At 44.8% G+C, this 27,017-nt stretch overlaps 1 protein-coding gene across 1 annotated transcript in view; it reads right to left on the bottom strand.

Annotated features, from left to right (window-relative positions):
- Positions 1-9,476: 9,476 nt before the first annotated feature.
- Positions 9,477-27,017, bottom strand: part of matn4 (matrilin 4) — a 66,708-nt gene continuing 49,167 nt past the window's right edge. The window contains exons 8-13 of the mRNA XM_080204614.1: positions 25,787-25,909; positions 24,559-24,681; positions 19,698-20,111; positions 17,746-17,898; positions 13,603-13,707; positions 9,477-11,168 (exon numbers count right to left, since the gene is read on the bottom strand). Of these exons, the coding sequence (XP_080060740.1) occupies positions 11,107-11,168; positions 13,603-13,707; positions 17,746-17,898; positions 19,698-20,111; positions 24,559-24,681; positions 25,787-25,909 (980 nt within the window). The 3' untranslated portion in view covers positions 9,477-11,106. The remainder of the gene's footprint in view (positions 11,169-13,602; positions 13,708-17,745; positions 17,899-19,697; positions 20,112-24,558; positions 24,682-25,786; positions 25,910-27,017) is intronic.

Here is a 27,017-nt window from a genome sequence, read left to right as displayed (position 1 = left end):
GACTCTATCTCATTCAGTCCCATTAAAAGCATGGCCCCCATTCACTATTCGAGAGATTTCAGGGGAAGGTAACCCCCATGAAAGGTAAGATTTTACTTCAATCAAGCTGTTTGGTTGCATAATGAACACAGCGTCCCTGGTCATCAAGTCCTGAAGCGGGATTTGAACCCAGGGCTTCCAACCCCCAAGGCAGTGGCTCCGCGCTCCGCTGCCCCCTCACATTTTGCTGATGATACTTTGTAATTCTGGGCAATAATCCCAATTCACCCGAATAAACAGAGTCTTCAACGACACAGTGACAACATTTCTAAGATTGTATGAAAGTTCCAGATTTCTTTTCCCTCGGGATGAGAAAGTTTGCGGCTGGAAGATTTGCCCAGTGTCTTTTCTTTCAGCTGGTTTGAGAGCTCCAAATATGTTAAACCTTATTTATTTAAAAAGATGAATAGTTCATTTTTGAGGTTGGGTTTTAATGAAAGAGAGTATTAATCCTCATCCGAATGGGTCCAGCCAAGTTACACACAGAAACCTCTGCTCTTTCCAATCGCTTTTAGTGAATGTGTTGAGTTCCAACCAAGAGACAAGCTTTCACTACTTGAGCTTTGAGGCGAGGTAGGATTCACTTTTTTCAAGCATTCACACAGACACTGGAATCAGGAGCATCGAGGGTTGCCAACCCTCCAGGACTGGTGAATGAATGGTAGAATGAGCTCAAAGGGCTGAATGGCACAAGCCTGTTCCTATCCGTCCAGCTGAATCAGTTATTCATATGTATTTCTTTGAATTTTATATACTGTACTCACCGCACACAATGAGGTCTGCTCTACACTGGGGAGGTCAAAGGCAGATTGGGTGACCGCTTTGTGGAACCCCTCCATTCTGTCCAGAAGCATGACCCAGCATTTCCAATGGCCCACCATTTTCCACCTTGTATCATAGCTTGGTATAGCTCCTACTCTGCCAAGCTACAAAAGGTCGTGAATGTAGCTCAAACCATCAGGCAAACCAACCTCCCATCCATTGACTCTGTCTACACTTCCTGCTGCCTCGGAAAAGCAGCCAGTTATAATTAAGGATCCCATCCACCTCGGACATTCTCTCTCCCACCTTCTTCCGTCAGTAAAAAGATACAAAAGTCTGAGGCCACGTACCAACCGACTCAAGAACAGCTTCTTCCCTGCTGCTGTCAGACTTTTGAATGGACTTACCTTGCACCAAGTTGATTTTTCTCTACACCCTCGCTGTGACTGTAACACTACATTCTGCACTCTCACCTTTCCTTCTCTATGAACGGTATGTTTTGTCTGTACAGCACGCAAGAAACAATACTTTTCACTGTATGTTAATATATGAGACAATAACAAATCAAATCAAGTCAATTTTTAAAAAAATTTTCTCTGGCTGACATCTCTGTCCTGGACCAATGGCAGTGTTCCAGATGTTACAACCAGCTGCTGGTGAGGTTCCCCAAAAGTTGTTATCTGGGTGAGGATTCTCGATTGGTTACAATCCAGCTGGGATTCCCCCAGTTTATTACCAACCTGGGTGAGGACAATTTCCTGCCAATCAGCCTAACAGCACATCTTTGGGGTGTGGGAGGAAACCGGAGCACCCAGAGAAAACCCATTCAAGCACGGGGAGAATGTGCAAACTCCCACAGACACTGGCCCAAAAGAGAGGTAGAGAGGGGGACTGGTGGTGTTGAGATGGTGGCGCGGGCTTGTTGGGCCGAAGGGCCTGTTTCCTGGGCTGATTTTGTTCTTTGTTCTTTGAAGAGTGGGTGACTGGCTCTGTGTCTTTATTCAGCCCAAACTCGGCTGTTAGCAATAAGGTTTAATCTAACATAGCTCCCTTCCCACGGATACTTTTTCCAGACCCAATGGTTATATTTAAAAAGGCACCAACATAAGGGAGGCAGTGGGATTGTCGCTGGACTAGTAATCCAGAGACCCAGTGTAATACTCTGGGGACCCAGGTTCAAATCCCACCATGGCAGATGGTGTAATTTGAATTCGATAAAAATCTGGAATTAAAAGTCTAATGATGACCATGAAACCATTGCTGATTGTCATAAAAACCCATCTGATTCACTGATGGCCTTCAGGGAAGGAAATCTGCCGTCCTTTCCCGGTCTGGCCCACATGTGACTCCTGAGCCACAGCAATGTGATTGACTCTTAAATGTCCTCGAAATGGCCTGGCAGACCACTCAGTTCAAGGGGCAATAAAGGTCAGGCAAAAAGAAATGGTCCAGCCTGCGACCCCTCATCCCATGAATAAAGATCTGTCACCAGGATTTCTTGAGTTAAGGTAGAATAAGCTTATTAATGACTAAAAAGGTAAGGAGAAATGCATTCACATTCATTCAACAAGGTTATGCTGGAACTATATAAAACACTGGTTAGGCCACATCTAGAATATTGTGTGCAATTCTGGAATCCACATTATAGGAGGGATGTGATGGCACTGGAAAGGGTGCAGGGGAGATTTACCAGGATATTGCCTGGGCTGGAGAGTTTTAGTTATGAAGAGAGATTGGATAGAATGGAGTTGTTTTCCTTGGAGCAGAGGAGACTGAGGGGGGGCATGATAGAGATGTATAAAATTATGAGGGGCATGGATAGACAGGAAGAAGGATTTCCCCTTGGTGGAGGGATCAATTCTAGTGGGCATAGATTTAAGGTAAGGGGCAGGAGGTTTAGAGGGGATGTGAGGAAAATGTTTTCACCCAGAGGGTGGTGGGATTTGAACTCATTGCTTGAAAGGGCAATGGAGACAAAGACCCTCATAATATTTAAGAAGTGTTTAGACACGCATTTGCAAAGCTGAGGTATATAAAGCTATGGGCCAAGTGCCGAAAAATGGGATTAGAATAGTTAGGTGGTTTGTTGTTGCAGATGTAATGAACTGAAGAGCCTTTTCCTGTAAAACTCCATGACTCAATTACTCATATGAATTCAAAGTAAAAATGCGTCCAATAGTAGGTAAACATATAAAGAAGTTAGACGGGATAGTTCTTGAGTTGCGGGGAGTAGATGATGAGCATTGTGGTAAATAGTTGATGCTTTGCTTTTCTGTGGTTTGGTAGAGAGTTTTCACTTCTTTTTGCAGCTGTGATCATTCGCACAGTCCTAATCCACTTCTCACATTCATAGAGTTTTAGATATTCCTGCAAAAGCTGGTTCTTTTTGAAGAGGCCTACTTGTTTTTTTCAATTTGTTCATGGGACATGGGGTGTTGCAGGCAGGCCAACATTTATTGCCCATCCCTAGATGCCCAAGGGCAATTGAGAATCAACCACATTGCTGTGGCTCTGGAGTCACACATAGGCCAGACCGAGTAAGGACGGCAGATTTCCTTCCCTAAAGGACATTACTGAACTAGATGGGTTTTTACAATAATTAGCAGTCGTCATTACACACACACACACACACACACACACACACGGTTATTTTAGAATTACCTTTTCTGGCTCAATGGCATATTCCTCACAGCAGCAGGAACCCAGGTTCTATGTTCAATTCTGGCCTTGGATGCCTGTCTGTGGGGAGTTTGCACATTCTCCATGGGTCTGTGTGGGTTTCCTCCAGGTGCTGCCAAAGGTAGGGGAGTCTAAAACTAGAGGGCATAGGTTTAGAGTGAGAGGGGAGAGATACAAAAGGGGCCAGAGGGGCAATTTCTTGCACAGAGGGTGGTGAGTGTCTGGAACGAGTTGCCAGAGGCAGTGATAGAGGCGGATACAATTTTGTCTTTTAAAAAGCATTTAGACAGTTACATGAGTAAGATGGGTATAGAGGGATATGGGCCAAACATGGGCAATTGGGTCTAACTTAGTGGGTAAAAGAAAAGGGTTGTATGGATAAGTTGGGCTGAAGGGCCTGTAAATCTCTGTGACCCTATGCTCCAGTTTCCTCCCACACTTTAAAGATGTGCATGTTAGATTGATTGGCCATGCTAAGTTGTCCCTTAGTGCCCAAAGTTGTGTGGGTTAGGTGGATTAATCATGGTAAATGTTATGGGGATAAGTGGGGGCTGGCCTGGGTGGGGTGCTCTTTCAGAAAGTCAGTGCAGATTTGATGGGCTGAGTGGCCTCCTTCTGCACTGTAAGGATTCTAATCTCTGGAACCACATGAAGGAGTTCTATTGTCCCTCAGAGAAACCTCTTGCAGCTGTTCCTGTCAGTGGTTGATGTAAATTCTCAGCCATCTCCGGGGGTGTGTGTCCATTTTCTAAAAAGTTCAATTCAAGCTTGAAGAATAGCAACTCATCTTCCAGACTCAACACTGAGTTCAACAATTTCAAACCATAATCTCTGCCCACATTTTGTTCTCTCGGCTTTGCAGATTTTGACCTGAATCTTCTGCCATTCACACCTCCTCTAGATATATCTTTCCTTTAATGTTCCAATTGCCAATCTTGTTACCTAGTCAAATGGTTTTCCTGGTGTCAACCGCAAATGACCAAATCATAGAATCGTAGAATCCTACAGTACAGGAGGAGACCATTTGGCCCATCGAGTCTGAACCGACCACAATCTCATCCAGGCCCAATACCTGTGACCCCACATATTTACCCCACTAACCCCCCCTGACACTAGGGTCAATTTAGCATAGCCAATCAATCTAACCCGCACATCTTTGAACTGTGGGAGGAAACCAGAGCACCCAGAGGAAATCCACACAGACACGGGGAGAATCTGCAAACTCCACACAGACAGTGACCTGAGGCCGGAATTGAACCTAGGACCCTAGCACTGTAAGGCAGCAGTACTAACCACTATGCCCTTGTGCCATGCCAACTTGCTGTTGTGGGATATGGAGTCATTATCATAAATGTTGGATCACCCCTGCTCCTCCTTGCTCCACACAAGTAGCCTAATGTTTAACAACATAAACTTTTTGTGGCCTCTCTCAATGGTCCTTTAAAGGACTCTCATCCCAGGGTTAGGCTGCATGAAGATGAGTAATGTTAAGTTTATTTGAGTAGGCTTATATTTACACTGCAATGAAGTTACTGTGAAAATCCCCTAGTCACCACAGTCTGCGCCTGTTCAGGTACAAGACGGAGAATCTATCATGACTGATTCACCTAACCTGCACATCTTTGGACTGCGGGGGTAAACTGGAGCACTCAGAGGAAACCCATGCAGACATGGGGAGAATATACAACCTCCACACAGTGACCCAAGCCAGGAATCAAACCCAGGTCCCTTGCACTGTAAGGCAGCAATGCTAACCACCGTGCCACCATGCTACCCATGATCTAGCACTCCTGAATTCAGCAGACCTCACACTTGCTCAGGGTAAATCAGTTTCTGGGAGTAGGTCCTAAACCATGCCCCTTATTAAGATAAGGGGCCTAAGTCCTGTTTGAAGTGTCCCCATGGCTTCCTCAACAGAGCTTTCTTCTATTCGTTCATGGGACATAGATATCGCTGGATGGCCTGCACTTATTACCCATCCTTAGTTGCCCTTGTTCAGAGGGCAGCTGAGAGTCATCCACATTGCTGTGACTCTGGGATCATACATAAGCCAGGCTGGGTAAGGATGGCAGATTTCCTTCCCTAAAGGACATTAGTGAACCAGATGGGTTTTTCCAACAATCGACAATGGTTTCACGGTCATCAGTAGGTTCTTAGTTCCAGATATTTTTTATTGAATTCAATTCCACCACCTGATGTTGCGGGATTCAAACCCATGTCCCCAGAACAACATGGGCTGGTATTTTACAACCTCGCTTGGGTAAGGCTCGTAAAATCCTGCCTGAGGCCAACGGAAAATTCCGTTCTGCGGGCCTTGCCCGCCCGATTCCGGGGTGAACGTGCCAGTAAAATTCTGGCCATGGTGTCAGATAAGTTTCTGGCACTGTTGACACGAGAGGCTAAACCCTCTAAATTGGACTTCTTTGCATCTCTTTACTGCCCGGATAGCCTTGGTGTAATTTCACTTCTGTCATCTTTGGTAATCTGCTGATGTAATCACTTCAATGCCATTGGATCCCTGGGTATTAATAAGACTCTGCAGGTCCACAGAAAGCAACACTATTGTTTTATCCGAATGTAGAAGATGCTTCCCTTCGCCTCATGCCAGGAGAATCAGTTCCTGCTTGAGCTGTTTGCCAAACCGCAAAGATAAGCAAAACTTTGTGAAACTTTGGAACCTGGAGGTTGCCGAGGAGGAAGTGTTACGCAAGCCAGCGGATGAAATTGAGACAGATGTTGCTGTGGAAAGGCCCCTTTGATGGCCCAGCTTCATTGAAGAGGACCCTCAACAAGAAGTTCATTGTTCTCCAGCCCTGGAACATTTCAGCTTGAAAAGTGAGGGGGAATGCCTGGGAGGCAGAGCTGCCAACTCTGCCTGGACATTCCTGGAAGTTTCATCATCCAATTGCACAATTCTCGACAGCCAGTCAAACAGCCAACAATTTTTTATAGCTGTGTTTGAAGAAAATGCATATTGAAAACTTTGTTGCAGAGAGTTCTCTGCCATTACCTGAATGCGACATGGATTGTGTGATATGTTGACTTGACCAAGGCATGAGAACATATGAACTAGGGGCAGGAGCAGGCCATTCAGCTCCTTCAGCCTGCTCTGCCATTGAATATAATCATGACTCATCTCATCTTAGCCTCATCTCTACCTCCCTGCCGTTCTCCATAACCCCTCATCCTGTTACTAATTAAAAACTGACCTACCTCCTCCTTCATGTTGTTAATGTTCTGGCATCCACTGCATTCTGGGGTACAGAATTTGACAGATTCACCATTCTTTGAGTGAAGTCATTCCTCCTCATTTCTGTTTTAAATCTGCCACCCCCTTCGCCTAAATCTATGGCCTCTCATTTTAGAATGTTCAATAAGGGAAAACATCCGCTCTACGACTAGCCTGTCAGCCCCATTTAGCATCTTATATATCTCAATTAGACCTCTCATTCTAACCTCCAGTGAACCTAAACTGCTCAATCTCTCTTCATACGACAAGTCCTTCATTCCTGGAATCAATCCAATTTGTGTTTGCAAAAATGACTTGGAATTATTAGGAATTTTCTGCTCCATAATAGAAAAAAACTATTTTCATATAAAATACATTGAGGAAAATATTACCAAAGAAATGACAGAGTGTTGGGTCTGCTGTGAGAAACAGAATGTTTCACACCACTGGCTCCAGCATGTTTTTGGGCTGAATCTTATGTTAGTGCTCATTTCTATTCCCACAGCTTTCACACTGTTCCAGTGCCATGTTCCATCTGATTTATGATGTGGAGTTGACTATCAAATAAATTTAAATTTATTATCATTACTATCAAATTTACTATGAGTTTACTATCAAATAAATTGGTTGGACTTAAACCTGGTGTTGTCAGGCTTCTTACGCCATCTGATTTACCCAGTGTAACGACTTGAGCGCCGCCGTCACTGGGAAGCTCCATGTAAACAGTCCCCCCGCACTTGCTGCACAATGACAGCAGGGAATTGGGGCCAAAGTAATCACACGCAAAAAGGCATGGAAATCAGCCAGCCACAGCTGTGGATCCTGGGGAGACACCTAGATGTGATGGGAGGGTGAGGATGATTAAGAAACCTTAGGCACTTAGTGGGTGTGGGTGAATACAGGTATTTCACACCACTCCACTGGAAAGGGGCTGGGAAGATCAGAACATCAACTAATAATTACCATTGAAGATCCAACATTCCATTGCCCAATTCGAAAGGATGTCCTTTCCTGAATTTTTTGGTATTTTTTTTCTCAGTTCCCCCCTCTCCTGGGAGATATCCACTACTGTTTTTGAATGCACGCAATACAGTCCACCATGCTGTCAGCACAGTTGAAGATGTGTTTGCTATTTTTGTGTTGCAGAGTGAAGTCTCCAAGCATCTCTATGGCTTCACAGGGTTACCCTGGGAATCAGGCTGGCGAACGGGTTTAACTTTCTCACAGGTTTCACCATGTGTTCTGCAGGTTGTTTTACAGAAAAGCTCGATGTGAAATGCTGACTTCTCTAGCCAGAGGCTGAATCCATTCTGCTGTAATTGGTCGGTATGGTGACATGACCTCTGGTGGAAGAGGCTCACTGGCTTGTACCAATGGATGCACCTCTTTTGCGAAGGATTTCGACATTATTTTTCTTGCCAGGAAAAGCTTGGCTAAGTGGAATTTGGAATTGCAGAATTCTGGATAATCTCTGGCATTGTTCTGTGGCTTTTGTTACTCTGTAGGCAGGGCTGGTCAGTAACTTCAACACGAGCAGAATTCTGTCGCAACTGAGTTTGACTCATCACAATTTCACTGCATACAACAGCAAGGATCAGAGCTGAGCCCAATTCTACACTTGTCCAAGGCTCATAACAAAGGCATCTGCACACAGAGATACTCACACAGAAGCCCCATTCACACTTAGACACACTCACACATGCATATACATGCTCATGCACGCACACACACACACTCACGTGCCTGCATGCACACATACATGCACGCTACACACACACACACACACATACACCACGCACACACCCACATGCAAATGCATACATACACATGCACTTGCATGCACATATACACACACACTCATGCACTTGCATGCACACACATATACACACACATGCACACATACATTACGCACACACCATACACTGTCTGACTTTGGTGCTTTGCACTGAGAATCTCTCTGAAACTGATGCTTCATGTGGGGGAAATAACGCAAACGGCTTCAAATGATCAATGATAAATACTCCAGTGAGAACCTGAGCAGGTAACCAATGAGCTGGCCAACGGGATAAAACATCCTGTTCAGTATATTGCACATGTTTTTATTGAATGAAATGGATTGTTTATTAATCAAGAAAGTTATAGTAAGCCCCATCATCCATTTGTGATTCTCTTTTATTTTTGACACAGGATCCTGTAGTCCACCTTACACTGCACCTGGGCAATTCTAACCATTGCTGTTTGTGTAAAATGGCTGAAATCCAATTAACTGCCAATTATGCAGAGGCCTGTCTGATTGTCCAATCTGAGGATGCCAATGGCAACCAGAATCTAGGGCGTGTAATGGGTGGGCAGTTTGATTTTTAGGCCATTTTACACATTATCCAATGTTAGAATAACCCTTCTCTCCCAACCTGCCCCCATGTATCCAACATATCAACCACACTCACTCAATATAAAATAGCGGCCTCCTATAGATTGACAAACAATGATAAAGGAAAAATGCACAGTAGGCCTGTCAGCTATCCTAAAGGAATGGCCAGTGTTTCAGGCACAGACCCGTAATCTGTTTACAGATTCCTTCTCTTTACCCAAGGAAAAATATACTTGCCTCCGAGGACATGCTCCAAAGGTTCAATGGACTCATTCCTGGTGAGGAGATTGTCTTATGAGAAGAGTAAACTCGGCCTATAGTGCCTAGATTTTTGAAGAATGAAAGGGGGTCTCCATAAAATTCTTAAGGGGCTTGACAATGTAGATGAGAGGATGCTGCCCCTGGCTGGTGAGTTTAGAACTGGGGTGGGGGTGGGGGGAGTCGGTTGGGTGCGGCGGGCGGGAGGGTCACAGTTTACGAATACCTGGTTGGCCATTTTGCACTGAGATGTGGAAATACTTCATCACTCTGATGGTTGTGAATAGAATCTTGGACACCAAGGGATGTGGGAATAGTGCATGAATGGAAGAGAGTTAGGATTAGCCATGATTATGTTAAATATCAGAACAGGTTTGAGGGGTTAAATGGTCATGTTCTGTTCCTATTTCCTATACCCTTATCACATTGAACTTTCGCTACATTTAACACACTATTTAAATGCAGATTGCTGATGTTGAATTAGCCTTCAATAGGGGACTGAACCGGTTCCTGCCTGGGGTAAAGATTGCATCGTGTAAGCGTTAGAATAGAAGAGAATCTCTACAGTGCAGAAAGAAGCCCTAGAGCCCATCGAGAATGCACTGACAACAATCCAACCCAGGCCCTAACCCTGTAACCCCATGCATTTACCCTGCTAATCCCCTGACACTAAGGAGCAATTTAGCATGGCCAATCCACCTAACCTGCCCATCTTTGAAGTGTGGGAGGAAACTGGAGCACCCGGAGGAAACCCACGCAGACATGGGTAGAACAGGCGAACTCCACACAATCAGTCACCTAAGCTGGGAATTGAACCCAGGTCCCTGGCGCTGTGAGACAGCAGTGCTAACCACTGTGCCACTGGTTGGGGAACTCCATCAATAATGGGGAAGAATTAGAACACTGAATCAAACAATATGGATAGTGGCCATTCGGCCCATTGTGTCTGTGTCAACTCTCTGCTTTTGTCCTGAGAATTTATCCTGTTTAAGTATATGGATACTGCTGGATCTATGTGATCTCACTGACTGGTTTTTTCATTGCCTGAGGTGGATTGGAAAGGGATTTTCACAGTACTGCTTCCCCTTACAGGCTGCAGGGACTGGGGGGATGGTTTCTCTTGTTCAGTTTTGTCTCTTGCAGGAGATGACACGGCTGTGAGGGTAGTGGGGTGGGTGGGTGGTGGTGGGGGTGGGGGGTGTATATGTGTGAATTGTCTGGACTTGATGCACCAGCACTGTGTTTTGGGGTGGAGTTAATAGACCATCCAATCTTTATCTGCCTCTCATTTTGATTTATTTGCAATCAGTTGTTTCCTCTGAGAAACTGACAGGGTCTGTTGTGCACTTTTGGTTTTTATTTCACGTTAGCAGTGCTCCCTTTGACACGAGCTAGCGGCTACCCACCGACCTTTGTGTTGCCCTCCATCAATGGTTCACTGTTGCTTGCACTGACTCGACATACTTCCATCATTCCTTCGAAATAATGTGCAGTTTTACACAGCTATGTTTTTACACAAAATATTGGGAGTGCTTATTGCATGTACGAATGTAATATAAAAAGTGAAAGATATACATCTTGTAAAATGATCTTGAAAAACTGGTCCTTTACTGTTCAAAGCAGTGGAAAAACGCATCCTAAATGAATATTTTCTTTTTATAAAAAAAACCCAGAAAATGAGGCAATAATACAAAAAGCTAAAATAACTTTAGCAATGGAGGAACACCTCTGGCAGTGTGCTGATGGTGGTGATTTCTTTGCTCACATTTTATTTCACTGATTTTGGCAACCTATTTTCCAAATCTTCCAGCTTCTCCGTCATCTGGGCCAGTGTTCAAGGTCAAGGAAGATTCGAGTTTCTGACTTGGGGAGGAATTCTGCCGTGTAACCGTGGCCAAATTGGAAATACATCTAATGTACAGCACAGAATCAGGCCATTCAGCCCGCTTGTTCCACGCTGCTGCCAATGCTTAATGCAAGCCTCCTCCTTCCTACATCTACTCCTGTCAGCATTCTTCTCTGCTCTTTTCTCCCTCACGTATGATTCTAGCCTCTCCTGAAATGCAAGAATGGCAGCAATTCAAGAAGCAGCTCACCACCACCTAACATAAGAACATAAGAAATAGGAGCAGGAGTAGGCCATCCAGCCCTTTGAGCCTGCCCCGCCATTCAATAAGATCATGGCTGATCTGAAGTGGCTCAGTTCCACATTCCCGCCTTCTCCCCATAACCCTTAATCCCCTTGCCTATCAAAAACCTATCTACCCGCGTCTTAAATATATTTAGTGAGGCAGCCTCCACCACTTCAACGGGCAGAGAATTCCAGAGATTCACCACCCTTTGGGTGAAGAAGTTCCTCCTCAACTCCGTTCTAAACTGCCCCCCCCTTATCTTGAGGCTGTGCCCTCTAGTCCTACTGACCCTTCTCGAGGACAATTAGGAATGGACAATAAATGCTGGTCTAGCCAGCAAAGTCCACATCCCTTGAATGAATAACATAATATATAGCAATTCACCTCAAACACTCTGTGTTTTTTAGTTTATTTAGTAATGTCACAAGTAAGGCTTACATTAACACTGCAATGAAGTTACTGTGAAAATCCCCCAGTCTCTACACTCTGGCGCCTGTTCGGGTACACTGAGGGAGAATTTAGCATGGCCAATGCACCTAACCAGCACGTCTTTCAGACTGTGGGAGGAAGCCGGAGCACCTGGAGGAAACCTGCGCAGACACAGGGAGAACGTACAGACTCCACACAGACAGTGACCCAAGCTGGAAATCAAACCTGGGTCCCTGGTACTAACCACTGCACCACCGTGCCACCCTTATTGAAAGAGGCCTGGCCCATCCAATACTTCTTGAAATTTGCCTCCTCTCAGTTCTTGTAATTATTCTGATGAATCAGTTTTCACTTCTTTTCTTGCACTTCTGAATCCTTTCTGGACATAAAATTCCACAATGAGTTGTTGGCATTGTGTTAGGCTAACCTTTCTGGAGGAAGCTTGCATTTGACAAGAGATTCTTTACCTCAAATGTTGAGTCTCTCATCTCTTTGTTTGTTACTGAACGCTTGGCAACTTACTACTTAATTTTGTTTTCATTTCAGAGACTTAGCAGATGCTGTTCATTTTCTTTAAATCTCACGTCCAGCTGGGTGTGAAAACTGATTTTCTTTTTATTATTCATTCATGGGCCATGGAAGTCACTGGAAGTCCAGGGATGTGGACTTTGCCCATGAGAAGGTAGTATTCTTATCAACTGACTGGTTTGCCACTTGATGTCGGAGAGGCCACTGTGCTACCTCGTCCTGTATTAAACTGCGACCAAGCAGCCAACAATTCCAGCTTCTGATCATTGTTTGCTAATTGGTTAACCTCCTAACTGTAACCTTGTTAGACCTTTACATGGTATTGATATTGTCAGGTACCCTAACTTTAGTTCAGATTTGAGTTTTTCTTCCCTGAATCTTCGCTGCATTGAAATCAGGACTCCTTGCTCCATCTTGTACCCTAATTCCTGCATACCTGGGGAACTCTGAACCTCTACTGTTAGATGTGACTCTGTGACTGGACAGCACTTACTGAACAATAGTGAGTGTGTGAATAGCTACACTAACAACCAATTTAAGATAATCAATCAAGTTTGTAACATGGTTCATTTATGCTTATTAGAAGCACCATACATTCAAACACAAGATCCCATTCTCTGCAAACAAAAGGAATATGTCCAAGTTTTCACCTTTTTTGAATTATCCAGGAGCTCCAGGAGCATATAGCTCCCTATTACATTCTGCATGGCAACACTTGGCCAATCAGAATTGACTTGCCAATCAATCAGCACCCTTTTCTCCTGTTGTGATCATTTGAAGTTTGGCACTCTTGTATTTGTCCTGATGAGTGAAGGCTGAAAAGGTTCAACAACAGCCTCTCTTTTCTGCAAGATTCAACTCCTGTCTATGGAACCCATTACTGCTTTCACCCCTCCAGACATCTAGAACGTCCATGTGCCAATATCTAATCAACTCATTTTGAATTAGTCCATTTCTTCTCCCGCAGCTTGGTTACATCCTGCCCTACAGGAATCGCAATTCTAGAACATTAAACAGCACATGTTCCACCTGAGTGCAAGTGATCTGTATCGCTGCTAAACATCTTAACTTTACAGCCTTGCTGATTGCCCAGGTATCTTACAGCCCAGTTGTGGCTACAATAGCAGGAATCAAACAACAGTACCTTCTGCATTCACTCCACGGATAAAGGATATATTTTTGGGAGAATCCTTCTAACAGCGAGAGTGTATCCTGTTGGAATGCTACAAGAGTTTCACAGGCGCATGGATCTTTAACCGTTTCCTGCCCAGTCGCTTCCTCTGAAAGAAACAAACAATTGCATTTATATAGCACCTTTCACAACATCAGGCGGGCCCAGAGCACATTGCCGCCAATGAAGTTCATTTTGGAGTGATGACATTGGCAATGTGGTTGTGAATTTGTGCATAGCAAGATCCCACAGTATATTCCTGGCTGGATGATCTATTTCTCTGATGGTGTCACAATGCTGGGAATTTCTCCAAATGGGATCTTTTATATCCAGCAGAGCGGGCAGCTGGTGACTCGGGTTAACATTCCCTTCAGAAGGTGTTAACTGAAGCGAGTGAAGACAGGGAGAGTTGTAAATCTGTTGTTCCTGTATTGAGATAAAATTGGTAAACTTTATCAGTTTCTTGGGGCTGAGTCTGGGGGTGATCAAATGTGAAAGTTCCAAGAGGTGAGCTCAGTTCAGATATACACTTAAACAGGATAAAATTGCAGGGCAGAAGTGGAGAGTTGACACAGACACAGTAGGCCAAATGGCCTCTGCCCATATTGTTTGGCGACCTAATTCTTCCCCTTTATTGACAGAGCTCCCCATCCAGTGGCACAGTGGTTAGCACAGCTGCCCCACAGCACCAGGGCCCAGGTTTGATTCCCAACCTTGGGTGACTGTGCGGAGTTTGCATGTTCTCCCTGCGTCTGCATGGGTTTCCTCCGGGCGCTCCGGTTTCCTCCCACAGTCTGAAAGGTGTGCTGAGTAGGTGCATTGGCCATGCTAGATTCTCCCTCAGTGTACCCAAACAGACACCGAAGTGTGGCAGCTAGAGTTAGGTGGATTGGCTATGATAAATTGCCCTTTAGTGTCACAGGGATTAACTGGGGAAATATGGGGTTATGGGAATAGGGCCTGGTTGGGATTGTTGTCGGTGCAGGCTCGATGGGCAGAATGGTCTCTCTCTGCATTGCAGGGATTCTATGATTCTAGCCAGGAATTTCTCCAGAGTGATTGCAGCTTTGTTCACTGTAACTTTACTGGAAGTATGATGTGAATCCCATCTCCCGCTATAGCTGCGACAAAGTTAGGATGGAGGAGTAGAAGCAGCAGGAAGAAGGTTGCTGGTCATGGTTTGTGTGTTCAGAATGGGAGTGGGAGAAAGTGAAGCGATGGGGATGTAAAAGGGAATAAAGATAGAGGGAAGGAGACAGAGAGAGCCAACGGCTGGTTGTTTAACAATAGTAATTAACAAAAAAAACCAGTAGAATGTTCAAGTGTTTTCCTTTCTAACATCTTATCCCGGAGCCCTGATATACACAAAGATGGAATGGGATTGTTAGGAAATGGCTAACTGGTTCATCAATCCAGGTTATCACAAAGATCGAAGGCTTTACAACACAAGGACATAAGAACTAGGAGTAGGAGCAGGAGCAGGAGTAGGCCATCTCGAGCCTGCTCCGTCATTCAATAAGATTATGGCTGATCTTTTCACGGACTTAGTTCCACTTATCTGCCCACTCACCATAACACTGAATTCCTTTACTAGTCAAAAATTTATCTATCCTTGCCTTAAAAACATTCAATGAGGTAGCCTCAACTGCTTCACTGGACAGAGAATTCCACAGATTCACAACCCTTTGGGTGAAGAAGTTCCTCCTCAACTCAGTTCTAAATCTGCTACCCCTTATTTTGAGGCTATGCTCTCTAGTTCTAGTTTCATCCGCCACCGGAAACAATTTCCCTCCTCCTAACTTATCTATCCCTTCATAATCTTATATGTTTCTATAAGAATTCCCCTCATTATTCTAAATTCCAATGAGTATAGCCCCAGTTTTCTCAGTCTCTCCTCATAAGCATAAGAACATAAGAACATAAGAAATAGGAGCAGGAGTAGGCCATCTAGCCCTTCGAGCCTGCCCCGCCATTTAATAAGATCATGGCTGATCTGTCGCTGCTCAGTTCCACTTTCCCGCTTTCTCCCCATAACCCTTAATCCCCTCTCTTATCAAAAACCCATCAACCCGCGTCTTAAAAATATTTAGCGAGGTAGCCTCCACCACTTCAACGGGCAGAGAATTCCAGAGATTCACCACCCTTTGAGTGAAGCCAACCCTTTCAACTCTGGAATCAACCTAGCGAATCTCCTCTGCATCCCCTCCAGTGCCAGTATATCCTTTCTCAAGTAACAAGATCAAAACTGTACACAGTACTCCAGGTGTAGCCTCACCAGCTCTCTATGCAGCTGCAACATAACCTCGCTGTTTCTAAACTCCATCCCTCTAGCAATGAAGGACGAAATTTCATTTGCCTTCTTAATTACCTGCTGCACCTGCAAACCAACTTCTTGAAATTCCTGCACAAGGACACCCAGGTCCCTCTGCACAGCAGTATGCTGCAATTTGTTACCATTTAAGTAATAGTCCATTTTCCTGTTATTCCTACCAAAATGGATGACCTCACATTTACCAACATTGTACTCCATCTGCCAGACCCTCACCCACTCACTTAGACTATCAATGTCCCTTTGCAGGCTTTCAATGTCCTTTGCATACTTTGTTCTGCCAGCCGGTGGATGTGGTCTTTCTGGATTTTCAGAAGGCGTTTGACAAGGTACCTCACAGGAGGTTATTGCAGAAGGTCGAGGGACATGGAGTTGGGGGTAGGGTGTTAGCGTGGATAGAGGATTGGTTGTCAAATAGGAGGCAGAGAGTGGGGGTTAATGGGTGCTATTCAGATTGGCGGTTGGTGACTAGTGGGGTGCCCCAGGGGTCGGTGCTGGGGCCTCAGCTATTTACCATTTATATAGATGATCTGGAGGAGGGAACCCAGTGTATGGTGTCGAAATTTGCTGATGACACCAAGATTGGGGGAAAGGCAAATTGTGCGGAGGGTGTGGAGAGTCTGCAGAAGGATCTAGATAGGCTGGGCAAATGGGCCAGGAAATGGCAAATGGAATTTGATGTTGGCAAGTGTGAGGTGGTCCACTTTGGTAGGAAGAATGGTAGGAAGGACTATTACTTACGTGGCGAAAAACTGCAGCAGGCGACGGTGCAGAGGGACCTCGGGGCCCTTGTGCATGAGTCGCAAAAACCCAGCTTGCAGGTGCAGCAGGTGGTCAGGAAGGCGAATGGGATGCTGGCCTTCATAGCGAGGGGGATTGAATATAAAAGTAGGGAGGTCTTGCTGCAGCTGTATAGGGCATTGGTGAGGCCGCAGCTGGAGTACTGTGTGCAGTTTTGGGCGCCGCACCTGCGCAAGGATATTTTGGCCCTGGAGGGAGTGCAGAGGAGGTTTACTAGGCTGATACCGGAGTTGAGGGGATTGAGCTATGAGGAGAGGCTGAATAAACTAGGCTTGTACTCGTTAGAGTTTTGAAGAATGAGGGGAGATCTCATTGAGACGTATAAGATGATGAATGGGATGGATAGGATAGAGGTGGAGAGACTCTTCCCGCTCAAAAAAGACAGTAGGACTAAGGGGCACAGCCTCAAGATAAAGGGGAGGCGGTTTAGAACGGAGTTGAGGAGGAACTTCTTCACTCAAAGGGTGGTGAATCTCTGGAATTCTCTGCCCGTTGAAGTGGTGGAGGCTGCCTCGCTAAATATTTTTAAGAAGCGGGTTGATGGGTTCTTGATAAGAGAGGGGATTAAGGGTTATGGGGAGAGGGCGGGAAAGTGGAACTGAGCCACAACAGATCAGCCATGATCTTATTGAATGGCGGGGCAGGCTCAAAGGGCTAGATGGCCTACTCCTGCTCCTATTTCTTATGTTCTTATGTTCTCACCTTAGTGTCATCTGCAAACTTTGACACACTACACTTGGTCCCCGATTTCAAATCATCTATGTAAATCGTTAACAATTACGGTTCCAACATTGACCTCTAAGACACGCCACTAGTCACTGATCGCCAACCAGAAAAACACGCATTTAGCCGCACTCTTTGCTTTCTGTTAGTTAACCAATCCTCTATCCGCGCTAATACATTACCCGTAACACCGTGCACCTTTATCTTATGCAGCAGCCTTTGGTGCGGCACCTTGTCAAATGCCTTCTGGAAATCCAGATACACCACATGTGGTTTTGTTGCTGAATCACTTACCCTCACATATATTTAATTTTAGATTTTCAGCAATTTGATCGATGGCGCTGAAGTCTGAGGCGTAGAAGAAATGTTGATCCACCGGCTCTGAGGCAATTTCTCTCAGCTCGTCCTCCACTGCCTTCCCGACACCAACAGCATACATTGTGATACCTGCCAGGATCAGCGTTAATGGGGAATTAGTCACTCACTAAACACAAAGGTTAAGGCAACAAAAATCCATTAGTGACACATGTATTTGTGTGTATGTGTGTGTGTGTGTGTGTGTGCATGTGTATGTGAGCGCATGCCTCTTTGTGCATGTTTCTGAACCTCTGTGTGTACAAGTGTAGGCATGCGTCTATGTGTGCATGTTTCTTTTTGGATGTATGCTTGCATGTCAGTGTGTATGCATTTCTTTGCATAGACCTTGGTGCCTGTGTGTGTCCATGTGCACGTGTGCTTGTGTGTATGTGTCTCTTTGTTCTCTACAGGTGAACGTGTTTGTGTGTAATCATGTGCATGTGCACATCCGCACATATGCATATGTGGTTCTGTGCCTGTGTGTTACATGTGTGTGTGCGAATGTGAATCTCTGGTTCAGTTACAAACATAAACATCCCAACAGCTGCCAAAATGCCTCCATCTCTCCATTACTGTGCCCCAGAACACAAGAACATAAATCACTGGAGCAGAAATAGGCCATTCGGCCCCTCTAGCCTGTTCCCCATGGTTGATTTTCTACCTCAGTCCCACCTTCCTGCATATCTCCAATCACTCAACTCCTTCAGGGTCCAAAAATCCAGGATGAGTTGCTATGGTCTGGAATGTGCTGTCTGGAAGGATGGTAGAAGCTGATTCAGCTGTAATTTTCAAAAAGGAGCTGGATCCCTTGTTGGAAAGGAATTTGTCGATGGAAAAATGGAAAGAGCAGGAGAGAGGGAACAGTTGAATAGCCCTTTCAGAGGGCTAGCTAAAGAGGCCATGATAGGTCTCTTTCTGTGCTGTATCCTGATATGATGCAGCATATTCTAAAATATATATTCCATGATTCTATAACCTGGCCCCAGTTCAGAAGAACAAGCCTGTTCTGAGTCAAACTCTGTGACAGAGGTTCAGGGACAAGCTTTCTGTCTCAAAAAGCAAAACACTGTGGAGGCTGGAAATTTGACATAAGAAGAGAAAATGCTGGAAACCATCAACAAGTCTGGCAGCATCTGTGCAGAGAGAGAAATGTTGACCAGGATTCTTCGATCTCGCATACCCTGTCACTGTTATCGGTGAGAATGGAGAATTTGGCACTCAGCTCCATTCATAGCAGCGGGACTGGAGAATCCCAGCCACACGCAAGGTTGGAGAATTCTAGCTGATAACTCTCTGTGGAGTCTCCACAGATTCTGCCTGACCTGCTGAGGGTTTATTGGTTTATTTCTTATTTAATCGTGGAACATGGGGATCTCTGGCCAGCATTTATTGCCCATCCCTAGTTGTCTGAGGGCAATTAAGAGCCAGCCACATTGCTGCGGATCTGGATTCACACATAGGCCAGACCAGGTAAGGACAGCAGATTTCCTTCCCTAAAGGACATTAGTGAGCTAGATTGGTTTTTCCAACAATTGACAATGATTTCATGGTCATCAGTACATTCTTAATTCCAGATATTTTTTATTGAATTCGAATTCCAACATCTGCTGTGGTCCATCTGAGGGAGCTCTGCACTGCCAGAGGTGCTATGTTTTGGGCAGGACATTGTGCCAAGTTCCTGTCTCCATTCTCAGATGGGTGTAAAAGACCCCATGACTTTATCCTGGACTGGTAGTTGAATATAGGTCTGCGGGTGATGGGTGAACTGGACTTGGTATGAGTGACAGCCCCAAGGGGAGGGCAATTAGAAAAAAACTTGACACAAACATTGAATAGCAACATCTAACTGCTCCAGATGAATGCACACACAAAACATCGAGATATCTCACCAGCATCTTTAGCTTTTTTGGCCCACTCGGAGATGCTATCTTGAGAACGGCCGTCAGTGAATACAACACACACCCTGGGCAGGTTTTCGGACTCAAGCCTGGCTCCTCCTTCTGTAGTGAAGCTGTTCTCCACCATGTGTTTGAGAGCGAGTCCAGTCATGGTGCCTTTCTCCATGTACACCACATCATTCACGGCCTTCTTCAGAGCTGTGGCCGTCGTGTGCTTGCCCAGTGGAAACTCTGTGCGGACGCGGCTGGAATACTGCACCAAGCCCACGCGGGTGCCCTCCGTGGAGATGTCTAAAGCGTCCACAATGTTGTTGACAAACTTCTTCACCAGCTCAAAGTTCTCAGGCCGTACACTTTTAGACCCATCAATCACAAAGACCAGGTCAATGTTTGCCTTGCTGCATCCTATGACAAAAAAAGCAATTGTATTAAAATTAAGTGGTAGGATCGGAAGGAAAGGAATAAGCCAGAAGACTCAATGGCATCACTTAGTGTGAATGTACTACACTACATGTGGGAGCAGAACTCCCACCCACCTGACGAAGGAACAGCGTGTTCCGAAAGCTTGTGGTATTTGCTACAAATAAACCTGTTGGGCTTTAAGCTGGTGTTGTGAGACTTCTGTTATCACTTAGTGTAGTCAGAAGACCTGCCTGGTGCTGAGTTATTAGATCTCCCATGGGCAAATACATGGATATTGTAGATTAAGTGGGGGAAAATACAGCTTCTGCTCCTTATCCTTCACCAACAAACCCCCCTGGAACATGGTGTGGTCAGAAAGGATGGGGTAAACCTTTACCTTCACTGCTAGAATGTAATGTCAAAAGGGATCAGCTGTCCATCATGGATCCTATCACCCTACACCTCAATGTGGTTCATGTGTGACAAACACATGGTGGAGAACAGCTTCACTACAGAAGGAGGAGCCAGGCTTGAGTCCGAAAACCTGCCCAGGGTGTGTGTTGTATTCACTGACGGCCGTTCTCAAGATAGCATCTCCGAGTGGGCCAAAAAAGCTAAAGATGCTGGTGAGATATCTCGATGTTTTGTGTGTGCATTCATCTGGAGCAGTTAGATGTTGCTATTCAATGTTTGTGTCAAGTTTTTTTCTAATTGTCCTCACTGCCACTGGTTTTGAGAGTTTAAGGCTCACTTAGGAGACCTGAGCACAAACTCAATGCTGAAGGCATGCTTGCCTTCATCAGTTGGGGTACTGAGTTTAAAAATTGCAGCTTTATAGAACCTTAGTTAGGCCACATTTGGAATATAATGTTCAATTCTGGTCACCACACTACTAGAAGGATGTGAAGGCTTTGGAGAGGGTACAGAAAAGATTTACCAGGATGTTGCCTGGTATGGAGGGCAGTAACTACTAGGAGAGGTTGGAGAAACTTGGTTTGTTCTCAGTGGAGCGACAGAGGTTGAGGGGAGATCTAATAGAAGTCTACAAGATTATGAGAGGTATGGACAGAGTGGATAGTCAGAAGCTTTTTCTCAGGGTGGAAGAGTCAATTACTATGGGGTATAGGCTTAAGGTGTGAGGGGCAAGATTTAAAACTGATGTATGAGGCAGATTTTTTACCCAGAGAATGGTGGAAGTGGATATGGTAGTGACTTTTAAAGGGCATCTTGACAAGTATAAGAATGAGATGGGAATAGAGGGATATGGTCCCTGGAAGGGTAGGGGATTTTAGTTAAGTCGGGCAGCATGGTCGGGGCAGGCTTGGAGGGCTGAAGGCCCTGTTCCTGTGCTATAATTTTCTTTGTTCTTTGTTTGTTCTGGCACTCCAGTGCAGTACTGAGGGAGTGTTTAGGAATATAGCAACAGGCCCCTTTGAGCCTGTTCCACCATTCAATAAGATCATGCCAGAGATGTGGGGAAGTGGGGAATGCTCTGATGCTGCTGGGGTATGGCGGCGGGGAAGGGGGATAGGGTGTTGGCTGGGTTAGGTCACCCTGATGCTTGCATGGTGATGGATGGGTTGACCTTCTGTGTTTGTGGGTTGGAGAGTGTTCCCCTTATCCACTGCAGGGGTCCTGACCTCAATGGGAGGGGTTCCTGATATACGTGGGGGAGGGATCCATCTCCGTGGGAGGCTGGCAATGTCTGTGGGATGGGGGGATCTGGCCTTTAATTTATCTTTGAGATTGAGCCACCCTTTAATAGTGCACACCCCAACCCCTGATCTCAGATTCCTGGTACTGTTGGTGTATTTAGGCCCTGCCCCTCCAGCTGGCTGTTTGATCATTGCCAGTATTCTGAAATTGCACAGAGTGTAGTTAAATCAGGCAGGAAAATGTGTGTGTGAAATTGCGAGTTTCACGCAGCTTTTCTTGTCTGATCCAACACTCTGGACATTTTTGGGAAAATTCTACCCCTTGTTTCCTCTACTTTATAGACCCTTTTGGAGAAAAAAATTCTCCTCATCTATGGCTTAAAGAAAGATCTCTTAGTTTTATTTTTGTAAGAGCGTAACAGTGCTGTGCTTTTAAGAAATGTATTTGTGTCATGTTTCTTGTGCAGGATGTTTTTTTCGAAGTCAATCCTATTTATCTGGTGCTGCTTTGTCAATAACCAAAGCTTACGTGTTGTTACTACAGAATCATTGATCTTAGTTGTTGGAATGTTTGTTTTATTCTGGGTTAATGCAGTTTTGTTTGTTTTCCCTGAGGTTTTCATAGCAGGGTTTGATTAGGCTGATTGACAGGAGAATCATGTGATTGGGCAGAGCTAGGCTTACGGAGAGAAACAAGCAACTTGTTGCTGTTTTGAATCTTTACAGAGCAGTAGCTCCCTGTGTGTCTCTTTCTCTGGATATTGGACTCTGAGACTTGCCAGAAAATGGGTCTCTTTCTCTTAAGTTCTGCTGTTTGAAGATAGATTTTACTCTGGAGGCTGCTGTATGGGAGTCAGAAGACAAGTCTCTTTCTGTAAATCTATTCATAGGGTTAATAAGCTGGAAGCCTAGGACTCCATGTAAACCTGTGTACTTTTGTTAATTGATTCTGAAGGGAGCTTTACATCTGTGAGAATATTGCTTTAAATTGGAACTATAGAAATAACTAGCCATTAAGAATTATACCTTGTCATGTTTAAGTATTTCAATTGATAAATTTATGTTAATTCTTCTTGTTATATTTTAACTGCGTTGTTAAATAAAGTTTGTTTTAATAAAACTTCCTCGTGGGTCAAATAGAATCACCTCCGGGAGCGAGACATCTTATGCTCGCACTAATGCCAAAATCAAAAATACTTGAGATCTAGGTTAACTTCATAACATACCTTGAAGTTTCTGAACTAGTCTCCAACAAAAGGTGCTGAATTTCATTCAAACCAAGGTTGCATCTGTTTCCTTAGGTTAAACACGGGCAGTATTTTAAGTAGAGCAATTGTCTGGCCAATATTAATCCCTCAACTGACATCACTAAAAACAGATTATCTGGTTATAATCATATTGCTCTCTGTGGGATCTTTCTGTGCACACACCGGCTATCACATTTCCTTGACTGAACCAGCGACTCCATTTCAAAGGCATTTCACTGGTTGTAAAGCACTTTCGGACATGCTGAGGTCATGGAAGGTGTTATGTAAATGCAAGGGAAGCACAGTGGCAAAGTGGTTAGCACTGCTGCCTCACAACGCTAGGGACCTAGGTTCAGCTCTCAGCTTGGGTCACTGTCTTTGTGAAGTTTGCACATTCTCCCCGTGTCTGCATGGATTTCCTCTGGGTGCTCCGATTTCCTCCCACAGTCCCAAGATGTGCAGGTTTAGGTGGATTGGCCATGCTAAATTGTCCCGGAGTGACAGGGGGATTAGCTAGGGTAAATGCATGGGGTTATAGGGTAAGGCCTGGGTGGGATTGTGATCAATGTAGACTCGATAGGCCAAAGGACCTCCTTCTGCACTGTAGGGATTCTATGATTCCAAGTTCTTCATTCGTTTGAAAGAAATGGGATGATGATTGGGTGGGTCTATAATGGGGGGATGATCTGCCCTGCCATTTTACTGCACACTGGGGTGGAAATGAGAATCTATCCCCATTAAGTCTTGCCTGGGATCCTCCCATGGTCAGGTAGTCCAGTAATAATGGTCCACATCTACACATAAGCAAAACTTACATGACCTTTTGTGGTGACTAACCAGGATCTGTGTTCAACAAATAATCTGAATGGCATTAGTTCAGAGCAGGTGATTATTAATAAGAAGTCTACCAATCATGTACTTCTTTATTTGTTTGAAGTGAGCAGTGATGAGGGGTTTCAGTAAGAGAGAAGGTGTTAGAGAGTAGAGAAACTGAGGACAGGTCAAGGCTCAAAACATTAAGTGTTTCTCTCCTTACTCCTGCTGAACATTTGCAGCAGTTTCCGTTTCTTTTCATTATTGGAGAAAGTGGGAAGGTTACGGAGAGATTTAATTGAGATGTTTAACTCTGAGGAATTTTGACAGGGTAGATAGGGAGAAAGTGCGTCCATTAGCAGGAGGGTCAGTGAGTAGAGAACACAAGTGTTAATTAACTGGCAATAAAGCCAGCGGTGAGACAGGGAGAAGCTTCTTTCCTCGCATAGTCCAAAAGACGGTTAGGTGTATTGGCCATGCTAAATACCCCTTCAGTGTACCCAAACAGGTGCCAGAGTGTGGCTTTCACAGTAACTTCAATGCAGTGTTAATGTAAGCCTACTTGTAACACTAATGAAAATATATATACAATAACAAGGCAGAGATAGGATGGGAAGAATGGCCTCCAGCTGTGCTACATCAGTTTGTGTTCGTAGTGATGCGTTACCAACAGTCCATGCATTGAAAGCAGTTGCTATTGGAGAATGAGTGTATGCAGACAGGGATATAACTCACTGTTACAAGTCTTTCCATCCTCGTTGAGTTGTCTCCCTGTGGGGCAGATGCAGAAATATGATCCAGGGGTGCTGACACACTGAAACTCACACCCATGTTCCACCGTGTTGCACATGTCCACAGCTGCAAAGCAAGAGAGTGGTCACGATAAGAAATGATATTATTGATGTACCACTCCTTGTCAGGCGTCTGATTGGAGTTACACCATCCCATTGACCCACTAGCACTCATAACATGGCTCACAAGACACATTTCACTTGTTTTCTACCTGTGACCCTTGCCAGCCCAATTGCTCCAAGGTCTTTTTTTCATTCGTTTGTGGAGTGTGAGCTAGCATTGGCCAGCATTTATTGTCTATCCCTACTGGCCCTTGAGAAGGTGGTGAGTGCCTTCCTGAACTGCTGTTGGAGATAGTGTTTTAATTCTCCAAAAGGTTGGCAAGACCTATCCAGGGGGCACAGCTTTGGACCTGGAGGCAGGTAGAACATGTGCTCACACCCATTTCTGTCGCTAGATTTTCCTGGACCAAGTTGTTTTTCACCAGTGGCTGTAACTTGAGGAAGGTCACCCTGCATCAAACATGGCCGACCAGGGGGCTCTCTCACTCTTACCATCTGCCATAGGCGTGTGGAAGGATTTACGAGTTGATAATCAAGTTATCTGCCCATAACATGAACAACCTTCCTTGGTCTTCAAGTCCTGGGGTGGATTTGAACTCAGAGCTTCTGGCTCAGAAACAGGAATGTTCCCAGCGGGGCCACAAGACTCCTATTGTCACCAATAATAATATTTTATTGTGGCAGGAAGGCCACAGGTTTAAGGTGATAGTGAAAAAGTCAGAGGAGCCTTGAGGGAATATATTTGTAGACAATGAGTGTTGTGATCTGGAAGTGTGGTGGAATCTGGAAGGGAATCGGATAAATGCTTGAAGAGGAAAGGTGCAGGGGTTATGGGAAAAGAGTTTATTTTATTTATTATAAATAAAGTTTATTTTATTTGCCCTTCAGACTGTACATTATATATAGGTGGGGTTTTTCAGGCCCTTCCCCTCAGTGACATTGTCCAGTCCTCTGGTGATCCCTCCACTGAATGTTAACAGACTGAAACAGCTCAGAATTAGCATCAGATGGACAGGTATAAAACTATCAAAATCAGAGAGGTACTACATATTTCAAATTGACTTTTATAACCATTATTGCTTTCGATTTATTCATCCACTTGTGTTTACCTTTGCATGTTTTCCCATCATCTTGCAGTTCAAATCCATCCTGACATGAACAGTAGTATCCATTGAGAATGCTCACACACTCATGTTCACAGCTGTGATTCCCAAACGAACAATAGTTCACCACTGCAGAGAAAGATCCCACACACTTTAACTTCAATGCTATGAGAAGCCTAGAGTAAGCACTAAAGAATTGGAATTATGGATCAGCCATGTTCTCATTGAGAAGAGCTAAATGGCCGGTTCCTTTACCCAGATTCCTAAGTCGAGTTGGAATAACACTGCACGACTGAATCAATATGGTATGGCAAAAAGAAATTGGGTGAAAGAACATTCAAAGTTTACACAAGATAGCACTAGATGTTCAACTGCAGAGAAACACTTTTTCTAGACTGAGACCCTGAATAAATGACTGTGTGAAGAAACCTGCACCCTGCTTCTGCACCTGTATTAGGAATAGTGAAACTGCCTCTCTGAAGTGCCTGGATGTTTCATGGTGTTAGAAGTGCTATACACATGAAGGCCTCTGTTGTTGAGGTGAACATGGATATTATAATGGAGTTTATAGTGGTCTTAGGGATGTGAAACTTCAGTATGGAAACATTGGATGGAATTTTCCCAAAAAATGACCAGTGGTTTCGGGCAGGAACACAGGTGCAATCTGCATTATCATATCCGGCATGAATCAGACCGCAATTGTCCCACACTTAGTTCACTGAAAGAGCCCCCATGTGAGTCTCCAGGCGTGTGACTCACCTAACAAGGGGGAGCTGCATTTAAACGGTCCCTCTGCATTCACAGCCAGTCACACTCATAAATGGCAGTATGGAGAGCAGCTCCACACTTCATAGAGGCAGATCTCAGAGGGCTTCTAGAAGCAGTGGAGGAGATGCCATCCTGTACCCCTGAGTTGGTAGATCACCCAGAAACAGTTAAATCAATGCGGCCTGGGATGCGGTGGCTGCGTCAGTCAGTGCCTGTGGCCTGACACGAGGATTGCTGTCCAATGCCACACAAAAATGAATGACCTCATTTGAGCTGCAAGTATGAGTGTCTATCTGTCGCATCCTGGCATCAGTCCCGTCTGTCACGCCTGGAGTGTCCACATCAATCCACTCCCTGACACCCCATGGCCTTCCAGCACTCGATTCCCCAGCATCTTCCTCAAATCCCTCTGCACCCTCCATCACAACTCCTTTCTGTCCACCATGGTGCTGACATACACCATCTGTTC

This window comes from Carcharhinus amblyrhynchos, chromosome 16 (assembly GCF_965287045.1).
Source record: "Carcharhinus amblyrhynchos chromosome 16, sCarAmb.v2.hapA, whole genome shotgun sequence".
Taxonomy (NCBI): Eukaryota; Metazoa; Chordata; class Chondrichthyes; order Carcharhiniformes; family Carcharhinidae; genus Carcharhinus; species Carcharhinus amblyrhynchos.
Note: the sequence above shows the minus strand (reverse complement) of the source record. Positions and strands in the feature narration are given on the sequence as shown.